At 51.6% G+C, this 17,469-nt stretch overlaps 1 protein-coding gene across 1 annotated transcript; it reads left to right on the top strand.

Annotated features, from left to right (window-relative positions):
- Positions 1 to 848: 848 nt before the first annotated feature.
- Positions 849 to 15,552, top strand: TMEM222 (transmembrane protein 222). The gene is made up of 6 exons (XM_066269957.1): positions 849 to 1,065; positions 10,073 to 10,157; positions 11,378 to 11,409; positions 13,163 to 13,259; positions 13,344 to 13,474; positions 14,575 to 15,552. Exons 1-6 carry the CDS (start codon positions 872 to 874, stop codon positions 14,660 to 14,662), a joined length of 627 nt encoding a protein of 208 aa, XP_066126054.1. The 5' UTR covers positions 849 to 871; the 3' UTR covers positions 14,663 to 15,552.
- Positions 15,553 to 17,469: the final 1,917 nt, after the last annotated feature.

Genomic DNA, 17,469 nt, shown 5'->3' with positions numbered 1-17,469 from the left:
CAAAGAATCCAAGATTTGAGCCAGGCTTCTTTATATGATTGTGTATGATTTCAGATAATTACAGTACTTAACTTCCCTGAGCCTCAGTTTTCCCATTTATACAATGAACGGATGGGATCGCATCTAACGCTTGTGATTTACTCCAGCCAAGGTGATATTCACACCCTTGCACGCTGTGCTCTGCCAGGCCTTTCTTTGCATGGCTGCACATATCCCTCCACCCCCACGCCTACCCCCACCCCCGTGCCATCCGGCAACATCAAGACTGGCGCAAATATATATCTTCAGGCAAGCCTCCCTACTTCAACACACACCACACACAATATTTTTTTCTGTCCTTTATGCTACCACTGCCTCGTGAGAGATCACAGAATGAAAAAGGAAAAGGGAGACAGACTTGGGTTTGAGTCGTGGCCTCTCACCTCACCCCTTGTACAATTGCTGCTCACTTGTAACCTAGGGGAAATCTCTAAATTCTTATGTCTAACCAATTTATGGGGATTAGAAATAATATACTATATGTCAAATGCTTGGCACCTAAGACGTGCTCAATAAATAGGAACTGTATCACATCTTTCAGGAGCGAGCCCTCAGCTTACTGATTTATCGAGTTCTTAGTCGTTCTACCGCTAGACTGCTCGCTGCCTGAGGGCATCTGCTCCTCGGCGGCGCAATGTGGGCGCAAACCCGCAGGGCTGGCGGGCGCCGAGGGCGGCGGGGGTAGGGGTATGTGACAGACAGCCTGGGCCCAGAGGCACGCGACTGCAATTCCCGGGGGGAAGACCAAACTAGAGGACCCCACCTCCCGGAAGTGACGTCTCGGGGAAAGCGTTGCCGGAGCACGGGTGGGCCGGAGCGGGGCGCGCGCAGCATGGCGGAAGCGGAAGGGATTTCGCCACTTCTGTTGCCGCCGCCACCACCCCCGCCCGGAATGGCGGAAGTGGAGGCGCCGACGGCGGCCGAGACGGACAAGAAGAACTTTACCGATTCGGGCGGCGGCGCCATGGACGTGGAGCGGAGTCGCTTCCCTTACTGCGTCGTGTGGACACCCATCCCGGTGCTCACGTGAGTTTCTTCCGTTTTCCGCCCGAGAAAGGGAGAGCCTGGGCCCGTCCCGCGTCCCCAGGCCGCCCCGGACCAGCCTCCGGCTCCAATACACAGCAAGCCCTTCCCTCGGGTCCAACCCGCAGGCCTTGCCGGGTGCAGTGCCAGTTTCTGTCGACGATTGGACACGCTCCCCGCCCTCATTGCACGGGTCTAGTCAGGGAGAAAGATAATTGTAGACCGGCGGGAAAGGTTCTGTAGCTGCGAAGCTCGTACAGAAGAGGGGCCTCTAACACGGTCTGAGAAGACATCTTCATTCATTCACTGGTTTATTCATTCATTGCGCAAATGCTAGCAGATCACTTCCTATACGCAAGATATCCTGCTGGGTCTGGAGGATTTGGGTTGGGACCATGCCGGCTCCTGGGATGTCAACACTGTTGGGCCCCCAGCGATCTGGGGGGCCAACCCTTTGTCTTAGAAATGAGACGGAAGATTACACAGCTTCTCAGCTGCAAAGCGTGTTTAAGTCTTAGGGTGTTTGCTTCCCAGACAAAGGTTCTTTCTGTGGCATTAGCCTGTCAGGAGAGAAAACAGGTGCTGTGTTAGTGCTGACACTTTTTAGCGAGGAGCTCCTGGTTGGAGTGAGCTGATTTACCCTTCTGCTTCAACCTTGACAGCCTATAACAAGGGTCCCCAAACTTTATACACAGGGGGCCAGTTCATTGTCCCTCAGACTGTTGGAGGGCTGGACTATAAAAAAAACTATGAGAAAATCCCTATGCACACTGCACATATCTTATTTTAAAGTAAACAAAACAGGAACAAATACAATATTTAAAATAAAGAACAAGTAAATTTAAATCAACCAACTGACCAGTATTTCAATGGGAACTATGCTCCTCTCACTGACCACCAATGAAAGAGGTGTCCCTTCCAGAAGTGTGGCGGGGGCCGGATAAATGGCCTCAGGGGGCCATATATGGCCCGCGGGCCGTAGTTTGGGGACCCCTGGCCTATAATAACCACTGCTCACAGTGCTGGGCAGTTGACTGGGCTCTTTCAACCCTTTTTCTCTGAATTTCACAGCCACTTTTTTTTTTTTTTTTCTGAAGCTGGAAACAGGGAGAGACAGTCAGACAGACTCCCGCATGTGCCCGACCGGGATCCACCCGGCACGCCCACCAGGGGCCATGCTCTGCCCACCAGGGGGCGATGCTCTGCCCATCCTGGGCTTCGCCATGTTGCGACCAGAGCCACTCTAGTGCCTGAGGCAGAGGCCCGGGCCATCTTTGCTCCAATGGAGCCTTGGCTGCGGGAGGGGAAGGGAGAGACAGAGAGGAAAGTGCGGCGGAGGGGTGGAGAAGCAAATGAGCGCTTCTCCTGTGTGCCCTGGCCGGGAATTGAACCCGGGTCCTCCGCACGCTAGGCCGATGCTCTACCGCTGAGCCAACCGGCCAGGGCCTCACAGCCACTTTCTAAAGTAGGAATTACTTTCTCAGATGATGAAGCTGACCTTGTAGCAATAAATGTCTTGATCAGGTTCACACACCACTAAGCAAAGGCATTCCAAACTCAGTCTTCTGACTCCATAAGTTACTTCCTTTTGACTACAACCTATATGCTCTTTCTTCTGATGAGATGGATTTGTTTCTTCTATCAAGAACAGCCAACTGGGCCTGACCAGGCAATGGCGCAGTGGTTAGAGTGTTGGACTGGGATGCGGAGGACCCAGGTTCGAGACCCCGAGGTCGCCAGCTTGAGCGCGGACTCATCTGGTTTGAGCAAAGCTCACCAGCTTAGACCCAAGGGGTTACTCAGACTACTGAAGGCCCATGGTCAAGGCACATACGAGAAAGCAATCAATGAACAACTAAGGTGTTGCAATGAAAAACTGATGATTGATGCTTCTCATCTCTCTTCGTTCCTGTCTCTCTGTCCCTATCTATCCCTCTCTTTGACTCTCTCTCTGTCTCTGTAAAAAAAAAAAAAAAAAAAGAACAGCCAGCTGGTGTGGAGATGGAGGCATTTTGGGCCTTTTATGTTGCTAATCCTAAAATGACCTTAATTTTTGTCTTCTGTAAAAATACTTCAGTTTTTCATTTTCAAATGCTTATGTGTTTGTTTAAGAACATCCAAGTCGGCCCTGGCCGGTTGGCTCAGTGGTAGAGCGTCGGCCTGGCATGCAGGAGTCCCAGGTTCGATTTCCAGCCAGGGTACACAGGAGAAGTGCCCATCTGCTTCTCCACCCCTCCCTTTCTCTTTCCTCTCTGTTTCTCTCTTCCCCTCCTGCAGCCAAGGTTCCATTGGAGCAAAAAGTTGGCCCGGGCGCTGAGGATGGTTCCATGGCCTCTGCCTCAGGCGCTAGAATGGCTCTGGTTGCAATAGAGCAACACCCCAGATGGGCAGAGCATCGCCCCCTGGTGGGCATGCTGGGTAGATCCATGTCGGGCGCATGCGGGCAGGAGTCTGTCTGACTGCCTCCCCATTTCCAACTTCAGAAAAATACAAAAAAAAAAAAGAACATCCAAGTCTGAGTCCTTTAAAAAAAAAAGGTTGCCCTGGGTGGTTGGCTCAGTGTCGGCCTGGCATGCAGAAGTCCCGGGTTCGATTCCCGGCCAGGGCACACAGGAGAGGCGCCCATCTGCTTCTCCACCCCTCCCCCTCTCCTTCCTCTCTGTCTCTCTCTTCCCCTCCCACAGCCGAGACTCCATTGGAGCAAAGATGGCCCGGGCGCTGGGATGGCTCCTTGGCCTCTGCCCCAGGCACTGAAGTGGCTCTGTTCGCAACAGAGCGACGCCCCGGAGGGGCAGAGCATCCCCCCCTGGTGGGCAGAGCGTCAAAAATACAAAAAAAAAAAAAAAAGATTAAGAAAGTATGTTCATTAATTAAATATTCTTTTAACACCTTTGCTAAGTGACCCCTATGTGCCTAGAATAGTTCTAGGTGATAAGAATATACAGTAGTGGACAAAGCAAATATGGTTCTTGCTGTCATAGAGTTTAAATCGTGGTGGTGGCCCTGGCCAGTTGGCTCAGTAGATAGAGCATGGGCCCTGTGTATGGAAGTCCCAGTTCGATTCCTTGTCAGGGCACACAAGAGAAACAACCATCTGCTTCTCTTTTCTCCCTCTCCCCCTTCTCTCCCTCTTCTCCTGCAGTCAGTAGCTCCATTGGTTCAAGCACTGGCCCCAGGCACTGAGGATGGCTGGACCTAGTGGTCCTAGTGGTCAGCCTCAAGTGCTAAAAATAGCTCAGTTGTTCCAGCCTCTGCTGAAGATAGGAGTTGCCAGGTGAATCCTGGTGGGGGCCGATCCAGGAGTCTGTCTCACTATCTCTCTTTCACTTAAAAATAATAAATAAATAAATAAATAAATAAATAAATAAATAAATAAATAAAATTGTGTTGGAAGGAGATAGTAAACAAGTAAATGAATAAGAGATCTTCTCTTAATGTTAGTGTTATGAAGAAAATAAAATGTTAATGGAAGAATGAATAACTGGGAGGGATAGTCAATGAATGGATTGATTTTGCTAAAAACCTGTCTTGTTATCCTAAGATCTCTTTGGTTTTTCTCTGTTCTCAAAAACACATTTGTGTGGCCTGACCTGTGGTGGCGCAGTGGATAAAGCGTCGACCTGGAAATGCTGAGGTCGTCGGTTCGAAGCCCTGGGCTTGCCTGGTCAAGGCACATGTGGGAGTTGATGCTTCCAGCTCCTTCCCCTTTCTCTCTCTCTGTCTCTCTCCCTCTCTGTCTCTCTCTCTCCTCTCTAAAAATGAATAAATAAAATTTAAGCCTGACCTGTGGTGGCGCAGTGGGTAAAGCGTCGACCTGGAAATGCTGAGGTTGCCGGTTCGAAACCCTGGGCTTGCCTGGTCAAGGCACATATGGGAGTTGATGCTTCCAGCTCCTCCCCCCTTCTCTCTCTCTGTCTCTCCTCTCTCTCTGTCTCTCCTCTCTCTCTGTCTCTCCCTCTCCTGTCTAAAATGAATAAATAAAAAAAAAATAAAAAAATAAAAAAAAATAAAATTTAAAAAATCGTTTAAAAAAACATATTTGTGGAGTTCTCTGCTCTTTATTTATTTGTTTGTTTGTTTTTGAGAGAGAGACAGACAGGGAATGATAGGCTGAAAGAGAGAGAGATAGGAAGCATCAGTTCTTCTTTGCGGCATCTTAGTTGTTCGTTGATTGTTTTCTCATGTGCTTTGACCCAGGAGACTCCGGGAGAGCAAATGACCCCTTGCTCAAGTCAGAGACCTTGGCCTTAAACCAGTGATCTTTGGTCTCAAGCCAGCGACCATGAGGTCATGTCTATGATCCCATGTTCAAGCTAGTGAGTTTGCACTCAAGTTGGCAACCTTGGGGTTTGAACCTGGGTCATCAGCATCCCAGGCTGATGCTCTATCCACTGAGCCACCACCTGGTCAGGCTAAAGTTCTCTGCTCTTCAGAGAGCTGGTAACAACATGAAGTGGAGGCACCATAGTCCCCAGTCATCTGGTCCAGAAGCAGTTTACACCCCATTTCTTTTTTTTCTTTTTTTTTAGTTTTTTTTTTTTGGTGTGTGTAATTTTCTGAAGTTGGAAATGGGGAGGCAGGCAGACAGACTCCCGCATGCGCCTGACCGGGATCCACCCGGCATGCCCACCAGGGGACGATGCTCTGTTGCAACCAGAGCCATTCTAGCACCTGAGGCAGAGGCCATAGAGCCATCCTCAGCACCCGGGCCAGCTTTGCTCCAATGGAGCCTTGGCTGCGGGAGGGGAAAAGAGAGACAGAGAGGAAGGAGAGGGGGAGGGGTGGAGAAGCAGATGGGCGCTTCTCCTGTGTGCCCTGGCTGGGAATCGAACCCAGGACTCCTGCACGCCAGGCCGACGCTCTACCACTGAGCCAACCGGCCAGGGCCTACACCCCATTTCTATGTACAGCGTTCATAAAACCATGATGAATAAACCAGAGTGCCCCATCAAAGGGCTTATGTTCCCATAAAAAAACTTACCCTCCAGTAGGAGGGAGACACAGGAACTACCCTCCTACATAGTGATGACAGCTGACCTAGAGCACAGAACTAGGAGTAGATGTGGCACAGGAACTGTCACCTGTCTTTGATGGGGAGATCAGAGAGGAGGCAGCTGAATCCAAAGATCTGTCCACCCCCTCAGAGATGTTGATAGCTCTTCACGAAAAACCAGATAATAACTACTATTACCAATAAAAATAGCTAAGATTGGATGGATACTTACTCTGTTTTAAGCCAAACATGTTATATTCACTCTCATTCAGTATTTACATCAGCCTAATGAAAATAGATACTGTCATCCTCCTTTTTTTTAATACTAATTTGAGAGAGAGAGAGAAACATCGATTTGTTGTTCCACTTAATTATACATTCATTGGTTGATTCTTGTATGTGCCCTGACCAGGGATCGAACTTGCAACCTTGACTTATCAGGAAGATGCTCTAACCAACTGAACTATCTGGCCAGGGCTCATTTTATAGATGAGGAAATAAAGGCTTAGAAGTCAGCATGGGGCTTTTTTCACTGAGATATTCTACCTTCCCAGATAGAAGCTCCAGGGTCAGTAATTCATTTACTCATTCATTCAATCGTTCATTCATTCATTCATTCATTCAACAAATGGTTGTTAAGGACCTGTTATGTACTAGGTCTGCATAGAAAGCAGCTGTGGAGCTTGCCTTCGTGAAGCTTCCAGTCTGACAAATATGTACTTGGAAAGCTTCTTTGGAGCTTCCCTGTGTGCAGGGCTCTGCTGTTGTCTCCAGCCTTTACTCTCTCAATTTCCATCAGCAGATGCCAGCACAGCTCTAGTATGTGGGGTACGGGTCCAGGATCTTCTCCCCAACTCGATGAAAGGAACTGGGGGCGGGAAGGGTCCTGTGGTTGGGGTCTGAGAAGCCAGAGAAACTACTTTCCTGTCATTCTGAATGTCCATCCTGTGGCCACTATGGGTCTTCAGCAACCTAATCTATGCCAGTCCAGCCAATCAGATAGCAAGTATTTATTGAACATAACGTAATAACACTGAGCAACTTACCAACTGCAAGGAAGTGTGCTAAGCACTTTGCAAGCATATCCTATTTAATTCTCACAGTAGTCCCCACTGAGATAAATTATCATTACTATCCACCTCACTGACAGATGGGAATGAGTAACTCACCCAAACCAAAGTCAGGACTCAACCCAGGTCTGACGTCAGAGCCTGACTGTATTCTTAAATGCAGGACATTTGTTCATTCATTCATTCATCCATAATTTAGTCAATGAATACTGCATGCCAGGCATTGCCTTGGGGGTTACTCTAATAAGTAAGAGAAAATCCTGCTCTCTTGCAACTTATGTACTAATGGGAAGAGACAGAAACCAGGTAAGTAAACAAGATCATTTCAGAAAGTTGTAGATACTATAAAGAAATCAAAACAGCAAGAGGATCTGGGGTGCCTGAGGTTGTGTGTTGCCACTCTAGAAGGCATGGTCAGGCAAGATCTCCAAAGTTACAGTCGAGCTGAGGCCTGAATGGGAAGAAATGCTGGCGCTCCGAAGCTCTGGGGGAAGTTCTGGGCAGAGGCCAGCATTGAGGTGGGAAGATTTGGTATATTTGAGGAACCAGAGGCAGGCAGTGTAGATAGAGAGAGCATGAGGAGACATCAAGGGATACACAGGGCCAGACTTTTGAAAGAAGTTTGAAGTATAATGGGAAGCCATTAATGGGTGGTAAGCGAAGGAATAATGGAAGCTGAATTATGTTCTCAGAAAACCACTCTGGCCCCATCCTGTCAGGTGCTCAGGCTATAGACCTGGAAGACCTGTATCCTATAGTCATAAAACTGTCTACTTTTTCTCTTAAAGATCTTTGAAGTCATTGGCTTCTCATTATCTCTTGCCAGTATCCCAGAATAACCTCTGAACTGGCCTCTCACCTTCACCCCATTCCTGATCCCTGCCATTCTCCAGACACATGCAGCACTTTGCTGCCACTGGCCCTGTGAGCCCTTCATAAAATGGATCAACCTCTCCAGCACCTAGGCCTTCAGAGCCATGGTTCTCAGACTACACACAGATCTGGGGTTCCTATGTGTTTTGCATATTGAGATCCATCTGAGATTAGTTTTCTTTTTTAATGCCCATGGCTTTTAAGAATTTGAACTGTAGTGTGTGTGTGTGTGTGTGTGTGTGTGTGTGTGTGTGTCTGACAGAGACAGGAAGGGAGAGAGATGAGAAACATCAATTCTTCGATGTGGCCCCTTAGTTGTTCACTGATTGCTTTCTCATATGTGCCTTGACCGGGGGCTATAGCAGAGCAAATGACCCCTTGCTCAAGCCAGCCACCTTGGGCTTCAAGCCAGCGACCATGGGGTCATGTCTATGATCCCATGCTCACGCCAGCGATCCTGCACTGATACTGGTGAGCCTGTGCTCAAATCAGATGAGCCCACGCTCAAACCGGCGACCTCAGGGTTTCAAATCTGGCTCCTGTGCGTCTCAGTCCGATGATCTATCCACTGTGCCACTGCCTGGTCAGGCAGAATTTGAACTTTTAGTTCCTAGAGTACACCATGCTTTTGTCCTAAGCTCTACCCTTGCACATACTGTTTTTTCATTTTCTCAGGGAAGCCTTCTTTGAATTATCCCAACCCACTACCCACAGATTGGTTTAAATGGCTCCCCTACCTTTTTAGAAAAACTTTTTATTAACATACAACATATACCAGTAAATGTATAAATCTTAAGTATAGGGCTTAGTGAGTTTTCACATATGTATACTTATGTCACCCAGGTCAAGATGAGAACATGTGCAATACCTAAAGGGCTTCTTTATCCCAGGTGGTTCGGCCACAGAGATCACCCCTCTTTTTCCTTCTAGTAATACAGATTACCTTTTCCTTTCCTTGAATTTCATACAAACAATATTTATGCACCTTGAGTAAGGTTTCTTCCACTCCGCCTTCTATCTATGAGAATCTGTGTTGTGTGTAACAGAAATGTGTTCTTTTTCATTGTTACCGACTATTTCATTACATGGCTGTAGCCCAATTTACTTATTCATTTTACTCTTGTTAAATACTTGGGTTCTTTTATTTTTATTTATTTTTATTTTTATTTATTTTTTTTCTGAAGCTGGAAACAGGGAGAGACAGTCAGACAGACTCCCGCATGCGCCCGACCGGGATCCACCCAGCACGCCCACCATGGGGTGACGCTCTGCCCACCAGGGGGCGATGCTCTGCCCATCCTGGGCGTTGCCATGTTGCGACCAGAGCCACTCTGGCGCCTGGGGCAGAGGCCACAGAGCCATCCCCAGCGCCTGGGCCATCTTTGCTCCAATGGAGCCTTGGCTGCGGGAGGGGAAGAGAGAGACAGAGAGGAAAGCGCGGAGGAGGGGTGGAGAAGCAAATGGGCGCTTCTCCTGTGTGCCCTGGCCGGGAATCGAACCCGGGTCCTCCGCACGCTAGGCTGAAGCTCTACCGCTGAGCCAACCGGCCAGGGCTCTTTTATTATTTTTTAAATTAACTTTATTGAGATATAATTGACGAATAATGAAGTACATGTATTTTAAGTGTGAAGTTCAGTAAGTTTTGACAAATGTTTCTGGCTATTTTACGTAAAGGTGCTGTGACTATTCTTGCACTGGGCTTCTGTGGGCGTGACTGTCCATTTCTGTTGGGTGTACGCTCTGAAGTGGAATTGCAGAAGCCTAGAGTATATTGCCAGTTTTTCCAAAGTGCTAGAACAATGTAGACTCCCACCAGCGGTGAATGCAGGTTTCGGTTGCTCCTCATCCTCACCCACTCGATGTTATTGTCCCTTTAATTATAGCCATTCTGTGGGGGTGGGTGGGACCCCACTGTGCTCTCTGTTTGTACTTGCCTTCTAGACACCCTGCTGGCACCCATCACACAATGTCACAGGCAGAGGCTCTCCCACTGGAGGGAGTGTCCCTAATGTCTGTCTGACTGGCCGAGTGACCCCCTAAGCTCAGCTCCTTTCCTGTTCTTTCTTCCTTGCAGGTGGTTTTTCCCCATCATTGGCCACATGGGCATCTGCACATCCACAGGAGTCATCCGGGACTTTGCTGGCCCTTACTTTGTCTCGGTGAGCCCTCTAATGCCCCCGCCCGAGGGTTCTAAGGCTTAAGTGGAAGGTTGGCCTGTCTTGCTCACAGGCAGCTTCCTGTCTCCCCAAGACCCAAGGGAATGCAGATAGCACGCAGCCCTCTGCTCCTCACCAGTGTTTGACCCCTTTACCCCTTCTCTTGCCTCTAGGACAGGCCAGGAGGGCAGTGTGGCCAGAAGGATTCTTAAAGTAACTGACCCAGCCCTTTGCCCATCCCTTGGGTACCGAGACATGGGTAGGGGTTAGAGGCAAGAGTGGAGAGTCAGATCGTCCAGGAACCACATCTCTGGACCTTCAGAAGGTGGGAGTCACAAGGTGGGGACATGGGAGGCTGACGTGGTTCCCTGGGTGTGGCCATGGAGAAGAGGGGGATGGGTTTTCTGAATGAATCAGCTGGGTTTCAGGTGTTTTGGGGATGATGTGCCTAAGAGGCGTGCAGTGGGCTTGTGTCAGACGCACAGGCAGCATCCTGCCTATTCCAATGCCAGGGTTGCAGCTTCATCAAAGGCTGAAATTGAAGGGTGTGGTGGCACCAACCTGTTTATATTAATAGTTGTCATGATCATCTTAGCACAATAAAGGTCTTTGATATCCATTGCTTTCACTGCCATCTACTTTTATGGTAATTCGTCTTTGATCAGCTGTCAGCAGAACCTGTCCCTGCATATCTCCTGTACCACACATCTAATGTGGCAGGTCCAGGACTTGATGAAATGCCTCCCTTATGGAAGGCCTTCTGAGCCCCAAACCCCCTTCCCAGTCCTGCTCTGAGTGCAGTCAGACTGCAGATGCGAGGAGGGGCTCTCCGTGTGGGCACTGCTGTCGGGTCGGGGGGTCAGAGGGTGTCCTCATTCATACCACAAAGGAAACTGTCTCTGACCAAAAATCAGAGATTGACCAGAGAACCTGGAGAAAGGGAGGCCCAGAGAGAGTGAGAGAATGAACTGGGAGCCATACCAAGGGGCCGCTTTGGCTGGTGCCCCGCGTCCTTGGTCTCGGCATACAGTGCTCTGTGCACTCCCGCCTTGCTGCCTTCTCCCCCAGCAGGCTGCTGCTGGCACGTCACATGTCACATGCAGTGCCAGCCCCGAAGCAGGGCCCGGCCCCCCCTGTTCACCTGTCATACCTCCTCCTAAGTCACTGTCTGTTCCAGGCTGGATGTGGGTTCCTCACTGACCTCTGCTCTTGTCCCTCCACAGGAAGACAACATGGCCTTTGGGAAGCCTGCCAAGTAAGTGATGACCACCCATGTATTGTCCCTAGGGCCAGGTCCCTCCTGGCTGGGTCCTTTATCAACAGGCCAGCTAGGCCTTGCCTCAGCTCTGTGAGCTCATGTTCTTGGCTCACTGGAAGGGTGAGGAGAGGGGAGAGACTTGGTCAAAATACCCAGGAAGTGGCAGGGCTGGGACTCATACCCAGATCTGTCTCACTCCAACACCGAGACCCTTTCTCCTGTCCCTCAAGGAGTGAACACACCATTTACGGTGTAAGGAGGCATTATTTGAAACTCCTTTGGGAAGTTCTGGTTGGAGAGAATAAAAACAGTTTAAGCCCATCGAGAGCTATTGCTAGTTTGCTTAGAGGTTTGGACTTAGTTTTTTCTCTCTTCAGGGGGCCCACCTCAAATGTGGTTCTAGTAATAATACTTCCATCATCTGTGTGCTCAGACCAGCGCCAGTGCTCTGTTGCCAGAGGCTGTATCCAGGAAGAGCCAGGGCACAGGGAGGAGTTGGTATCCACACAGCAGAGGCAGCCCACTGGCTTTCTTGGAGGTGGCGGTGTGGGCCGGGGCCTCTAAACGGGCTGGCTGCTGCCAGGCGCTGTTTCCGGTTCCTGGCACCCGTTTCTGGGCAGGAACCCCTGATCAGCCCCTGCCCAGGCCATGCTGGTTCTCACTGGTCCCCTGTCTCTAAGCCAGCGATTTTCAACCTTTTTCATCTCATGACACACGTAAACTAACTACTAAAAACTACGGCACATCAAAAAAATATACTTTTTGCCAATATGACAAAAAAAAGGGTATAATTTTGATTGATTTATACCAGATGACTATTGTTGTGTTAGCTGTTATCATTTTTTAAATTGACAGTCTAAGGGGAAATAGGTCACTGCCCCTGACTAAAAGTCAGGTATTGCATGTTTTAAAAATTCTTGCTGCAACCCTGGCCAGAAAGCTCGGTTGGTTAGAGCATTGTCCTGAAGCACAGAGATTGCTGGTTTGATCCCCAGTCAGGGCACATGCGGGAACAGATCTGTGTTCCTCTTTCTCTCTCTCTCCCCCCTCCCACCCCCCCTTCCTCTCTCACTAAAATCAATAAATAAAAATTTTAAAAACAAAAAATTCTTGTCCACTGGTTGAGAATCGCCCCTCTAGGCTCATGTACCAAGCCATTCCCCTCACAGCAGCTAGAGGGCGCTCTGACCTCCCAGCACCCTTTCGGGGTCTCACCCGATTTGAAGTTTATGAGCTTTAGCTTCACTGGCTGCTGTCCCGCTCCCCCTAGTCTCCCCACCTCACCCTAGTCTCCCATGTGGAGAGGTGAAGGTAATGCTGTCTGGTGGATAAACTCCTCAGGGTGACATTCGGGTCCCCTACATCATTACTCTACCTGTATCTCCATCCTCACCTTCCAACATCCCGTCACCCTGTCCCTCCCTTGATATCTGGTACACACTGCACAGTGTTGTGCCCCTTCCTCTCTTCAGGCTGTTTCCCCTGCCTAGGATGCCCACTTCCTGTTCTGTGCCTGGCTAACCCCTCTTCCTTCAGACTGGACTTGGTGTCACTGCAGGAAGCCTCTCACGCCCAGCTGAGTTAGTTCACGTCCTCCCCAGGATCCGCATGGCACTGGGCACATCACCCTGTCACACGGACCGGGACCTGGCTCACCCCTACCGTTTCAGCACCCAGCTCAGGGCCCAGCATAGCGGGCATCGGGGAGCACTGGAGCTGAGCCAGCGCCCAGAACCCCCTCTCCCCTCAGGTACTGGAAGTTGGACCCTGCTCGGGTATATGCTAGTGGGCCCAATGCATGGGACACGGCTGTGCACGACGCCTCCGAGGAGTACAAGCACCGCATGGTAGGTGAGCCACTGCTGAGGGTGGGGACCAGGCCGGGGGGCCCCCCACCTCCCGGCCTGACCTCATCCTTTCTGCACCTGCAGCACAATCTCTGCTGTGACAACTGCCACTCGCACGTGGCATTGGCCCTGAACCTGATGCGTTACAACAACAGCACCAACTGGAACATGGTGACACTCTGCTTCTTCTGCCTGCTCTATGGGAAGTATGTCAGGTGAGCTGCCCACCACTGCCTTCCCAAAGGCTGCTCTCCCAGGGGTCCCAGCAGGGCCATTTCTGGACTCCTTCAGCCAACAGGGATAAAGCAGATGCTGGTTGAAGTCATGAAGGCTCTAGAACCACTAGCTGAGTTTCTGGTGGAGGAGGTGGCTGTGCTGAAATTCAGCTCCCCCTGTGTGCCACTTACTCACTGGGAGGTCCTAGGTAACTGCCTTGGCCTCTCAGCTGCAGCTGTTCTTGCTGAAATGGGGACAATGATTCTGGCTCCTCTGGGAGGCTCTGAGTGCACCGAGCCCTCTGCTCGGGTCAAGGGACCAGGTGGACCCTCAAGGGACAGTGGGCGACTGCCCCACAGGGTCCTTTCTCGCATCCATCATCTGAGGCCAGGTTGTAGGCAGGTGGGCCTCAGTGGTGGCCTGAGAGGCAGAGGTAGCTCAGAGAGGTTGAGTGGCCTGCGCGCTTGGTAGCCAGCACACAGCTGGGTCGCCAGGCCCCCTCCTCGTGCTTCCCTCTAGCTGCCCTCATGAAGAGCTTCTGAAAAGGGGAGCCTCAGGCTTCTACAGTCCAAAGGCTTTTACAGGTCCCCTGAGAAGACTGTGACTGTGCCACACAGTCTGAGGCAGAGCCGGAGCTGTGCCCAGAGCCCTGACTCCAGCCACAACACTGTGCTAACTGTGCTGCCTCCTCCCCTCCCGGGGAGCCCCATCACGAGGGCTCTGGGCAGATGGTGCTCCTGGCTGCCATCCCCAGACAAGTTCCTGGTCCGCCTACTGGAGACCGCTTCCCGAGTGGGGGATTGTGGATGGAGCCAGGAAGGCCTAGAAAAGGTGGACACGTCTCCTGCAACCCACCCAGAGAGACGTCACATCCCCGCCAGGAGCTGGGCTAGCTCCTACCCAGAACCATAGTTGGTAGTCCATAGTGGGCATGAATCCCAGCCCAGTCCCTTGGGTGACCAAGTTAGGGGGTGAGGGCATGGTTCTGGGAGCTTCCGCAGGGGCAGCAGCCCCTTCTGGGTGTGCATGGACGGGGCTGTGGGTGGCACACCCACTCACCAGGCCCTTCTCACTATGTTCCCCTTCTGTCCTCTGTCAGCGTGGGGGCCTTCGTGAAGACCTGGTTGCCCTTCGTCCTCCTCCTGGGTGTCATCTTAACAGTCAGCCTGGTCTTTAACCTGCGGTGATGGCTGCCTCGTGACCCTAGACCTGCCACTCCTTTTGGTTCCAAATTCTTGCTCCTCACTCCAAAAGGCAGGGGTGGGCCTGCTGCTGGTTTTGACCCAGGGGTGTAATAGAGCTGAGAATGGGGGGGTACGTGTTATGTCTCACTGGTCTCTCAGAAGCTCCCTGTCCCCTCCTTCCCAGGCTTGTGACGCCTGCGCTTGAGGCACCCTCTTTGTTCATATGTTGGAAAGGCCTTAGCTTCTCTCTGTAGAGCTGCTCCTGCACTGCCTGCTGGGCTCCCTCTGCCTCAGCTCAGTGCCTGGTGGGGCAGGGGAGGACGTTTGGACCCACCAGACGGGGCCAGAGCTGGATTTGGAGTCCATCCTCCTGCCAGGCTTCTGGTCCCCGGGTGGGTGGGCTACACTAGAAAGTCTTCATCGGGCCACGGGTCCTCGCCACTGGCCTCTCGAATGGTCCCGTAGGGCTGGAGGGCCCCTTTTTTGCCAGAAGCCACACTCGGGGTAGTTTGTGCCCCACCTCTGGGCCTCCAAGCACTTGGGCCCATCTCCCCCTGCAATTTGGGGCCTGGGCTCCCCCGGCCAGGCTGGAGATGTGAGTGACGCTGACGTGTCCAGAATGACACCCTGTAGATCAGAGCAGTGGAAACAAAACCTGGCCCTGGCCCTAGTGTAGGCCTCACGCTGGTGATGGTGCCCCTTGGGTGCAAACTGTGGGGGCTGTCAGGGCCGCTGGAGCCATCAGGGAGCTGCAGGGGAGCTGTCCTCTCCCTCCTGCCGTGGCTCCCTCTTCTCTCCGTGTTGTGGGAAGGGTCTGTGCAGCCCCCGCCCCCCGCCCCGTGGATCCTATGTGTGGGGCTCCCTGGACAGAACAATAAAGAGTTTTAACTTCAGACAGTGCCCTTGTCCTTGATTCTCCCTTCAGTGGTCCCTTCACCTCCTCAGCTTGTATCGCCTTGGTGTCCTTGGGCCCCTCTGTCTGTGGCAGGGGGTCTAAGGCTAAGTCCTCATCCAGTGTCCGGGTTAGCGGGACGGAGCGTCCCTTGGGTATATGCTGCCCTGGGCCCCGCCTCCCCACCATCCCAAAGCTTCTCTTCAAGGAAAATGAATGTTGAAACCTCTCCCACACTCCCTGTTGGGAGGAACTTGGAAGTAGGCTTGGGAGTTGGGCTGAGCAGACCACAGCCCAGGGGTCTACAGTTTAGGATAAACCAATAGATCCCAAGCCCATGGCTCCTGCCGTGTTCATCAGTCACACTGCCAGGTTCCCTGCACTGACTCGCAGTGGCCCGGGCACTGTCCTGCCTCCATGTCTCACTTCTCTGTGGCCTCAGGGCCCCGCATTCTCCACGCTCCATGCGCCCTGCTGTCCTGTGACACAGAGCAGACCTGTTCTCCAGCACCCTCCCACTTCTGGTCCTGTGCTTTTTACCTGTTAAAATCAGTCTTTCACGTGACCTGTGCTGGTGCAGTGCCTAAAGCGTCGACCTGGAACGCTGAGGTCGCCGGTTCGAAACCCTGGGCTTATCTGGTCAAGGCACATACGAGAAGCAACTACGACAAGTTGATGCTTCCCACTCCTCCCTGCCCCCCTTTCTCTCTCTCTAAAACAAAACAGAACAAAAAAAATTCAATACAATCATGGTCTTTCCTTTCAAAGCCAAGCTTAAAAGTCACTTCTGGTGGAGTCTTTCTCGACCTTACCCTCAGCCTTGTGTCACTAGCCAAAGATTTACCCTCTGAGGCTTCAGGGCCCTTTGTGTTCATCCCGAGGTTGGCCTTGAGGACGGCAGAGCTGCTGGCCCTCAGCCCTGGCTCAGGTGTCCATCAGCTCATCCTGGACCGCGCAGCGCTGTGGTTCCCAGCCTGGAGTTTCTCCAGGGCGAGTCACCCTCCACTTCAGAAAAATTCCATTTTCAGAAATCTTTCTTGCATGTTGTGGTCCATTTGAGGTGGGTTGGGGTGGGGTGTGAGTTCCAGTACAGAGAACAATCACAGCAAAACAGTCACAGCAAAAAAGGCCTGCTTCTGCCTAGCAGAATTTTCAGTTAGCCTTGCGGAGAAGGGACATAAACTGGTACCAAGAAAATCACCCCACAGTTACTGGGCCTCACTATGTGCCGTTTGCCTCACGGCCCCATGAGGCGGGTGCATCATCCCCATTTTACCAACGGAGAAAGGAGCAGAGAGGTAAACTGATTTGCTCAAGGTCACAGGTGGGAAAAGTTGAACCATGTTCAAACCCGGCAGCTTGGCCCTGGAGCCCCGCCCGGAACCACCCGGCAGATGGCCTCGCTGGAGCACAAGGAGGAAAGTGGGAAGGAGCTGTTTCTCCAAAGAAGGGGGGCACTGTAACCAACAAAAGAGACCTGAGGAAGGGAACACCCCTGACGGCAGTCCTATGAGATGGCTGCTGCTGTCATCCCTGTCCTCTAAAGGGAGAGAGTGAGGCTTCCAGATTGTCGTTGATTCAAAGCCACAGAGGACCACGTGGCCCTCCAGGGAATTTCAACCCAGATCTGGGGCCTGTTGACCATTTAAGTTGCCTAGAGACTGGCCATAGTGCAGAGGCAATGAGCCCGCCCCCCAGCCCCCCCAGCGGCTGGTGGCAGGTGGGGAAGCACTCTGCATTGGAGGATTAGGGAGCACAGATGGCCAGGGTGCTGAAGGGACAGGGAGCAGAGTCTAGTAAGGCTCTAAGGGCAGTCAGAGACAGGTGGTGTCCTGAGTTGGGCTGAGGGGTTGGGCACCCAAAGGAGAGTGGGCTGAGGAGAGGTGATGAGACTTCTGTCAGTGAGTGTCTGAAGGAG

The sequence above is a fragment of the Saccopteryx bilineata genome, chromosome 3 (genome assembly GCF_036850765.1).
Source record: "Saccopteryx bilineata isolate mSacBil1 chromosome 3, mSacBil1_pri_phased_curated, whole genome shotgun sequence".
Classification (NCBI taxonomy): domain Eukaryota; kingdom Metazoa; phylum Chordata; class Mammalia; order Chiroptera; family Emballonuridae; genus Saccopteryx; species Saccopteryx bilineata.
Note: the sequence above shows the minus strand (reverse complement) of the source record. Positions and strands in the feature narration are given on the sequence as shown.

What these genes read in the sequence shown, in the direction of transcription:
- TMEM222 (XM_066269957.1), top strand. Translation starts at nt 872, where the DNA reads ATGGCGGAAGCGGAAGGGATTTCGCCACTTCTGTTGCCGCCGCCACCA. An exon ending in GCCTTTGGGAAGCCTGCCAA is followed by an intron (nt 11,410 to 13,162) that starts GTAAGTGATGAC and finishes CTCTCCCCTCAG; the next exon opens with GTACTGGAAGTTGGACCCTG. An exon ending in CTCTATGGGAAGTATGTCAG is followed by an intron (nt 13,475 to 14,574) that starts GTGAGCTGCCCA and finishes GTCCTCTGTCAG; the next exon opens with CGTGGGGGCCTTCGTGAAGA.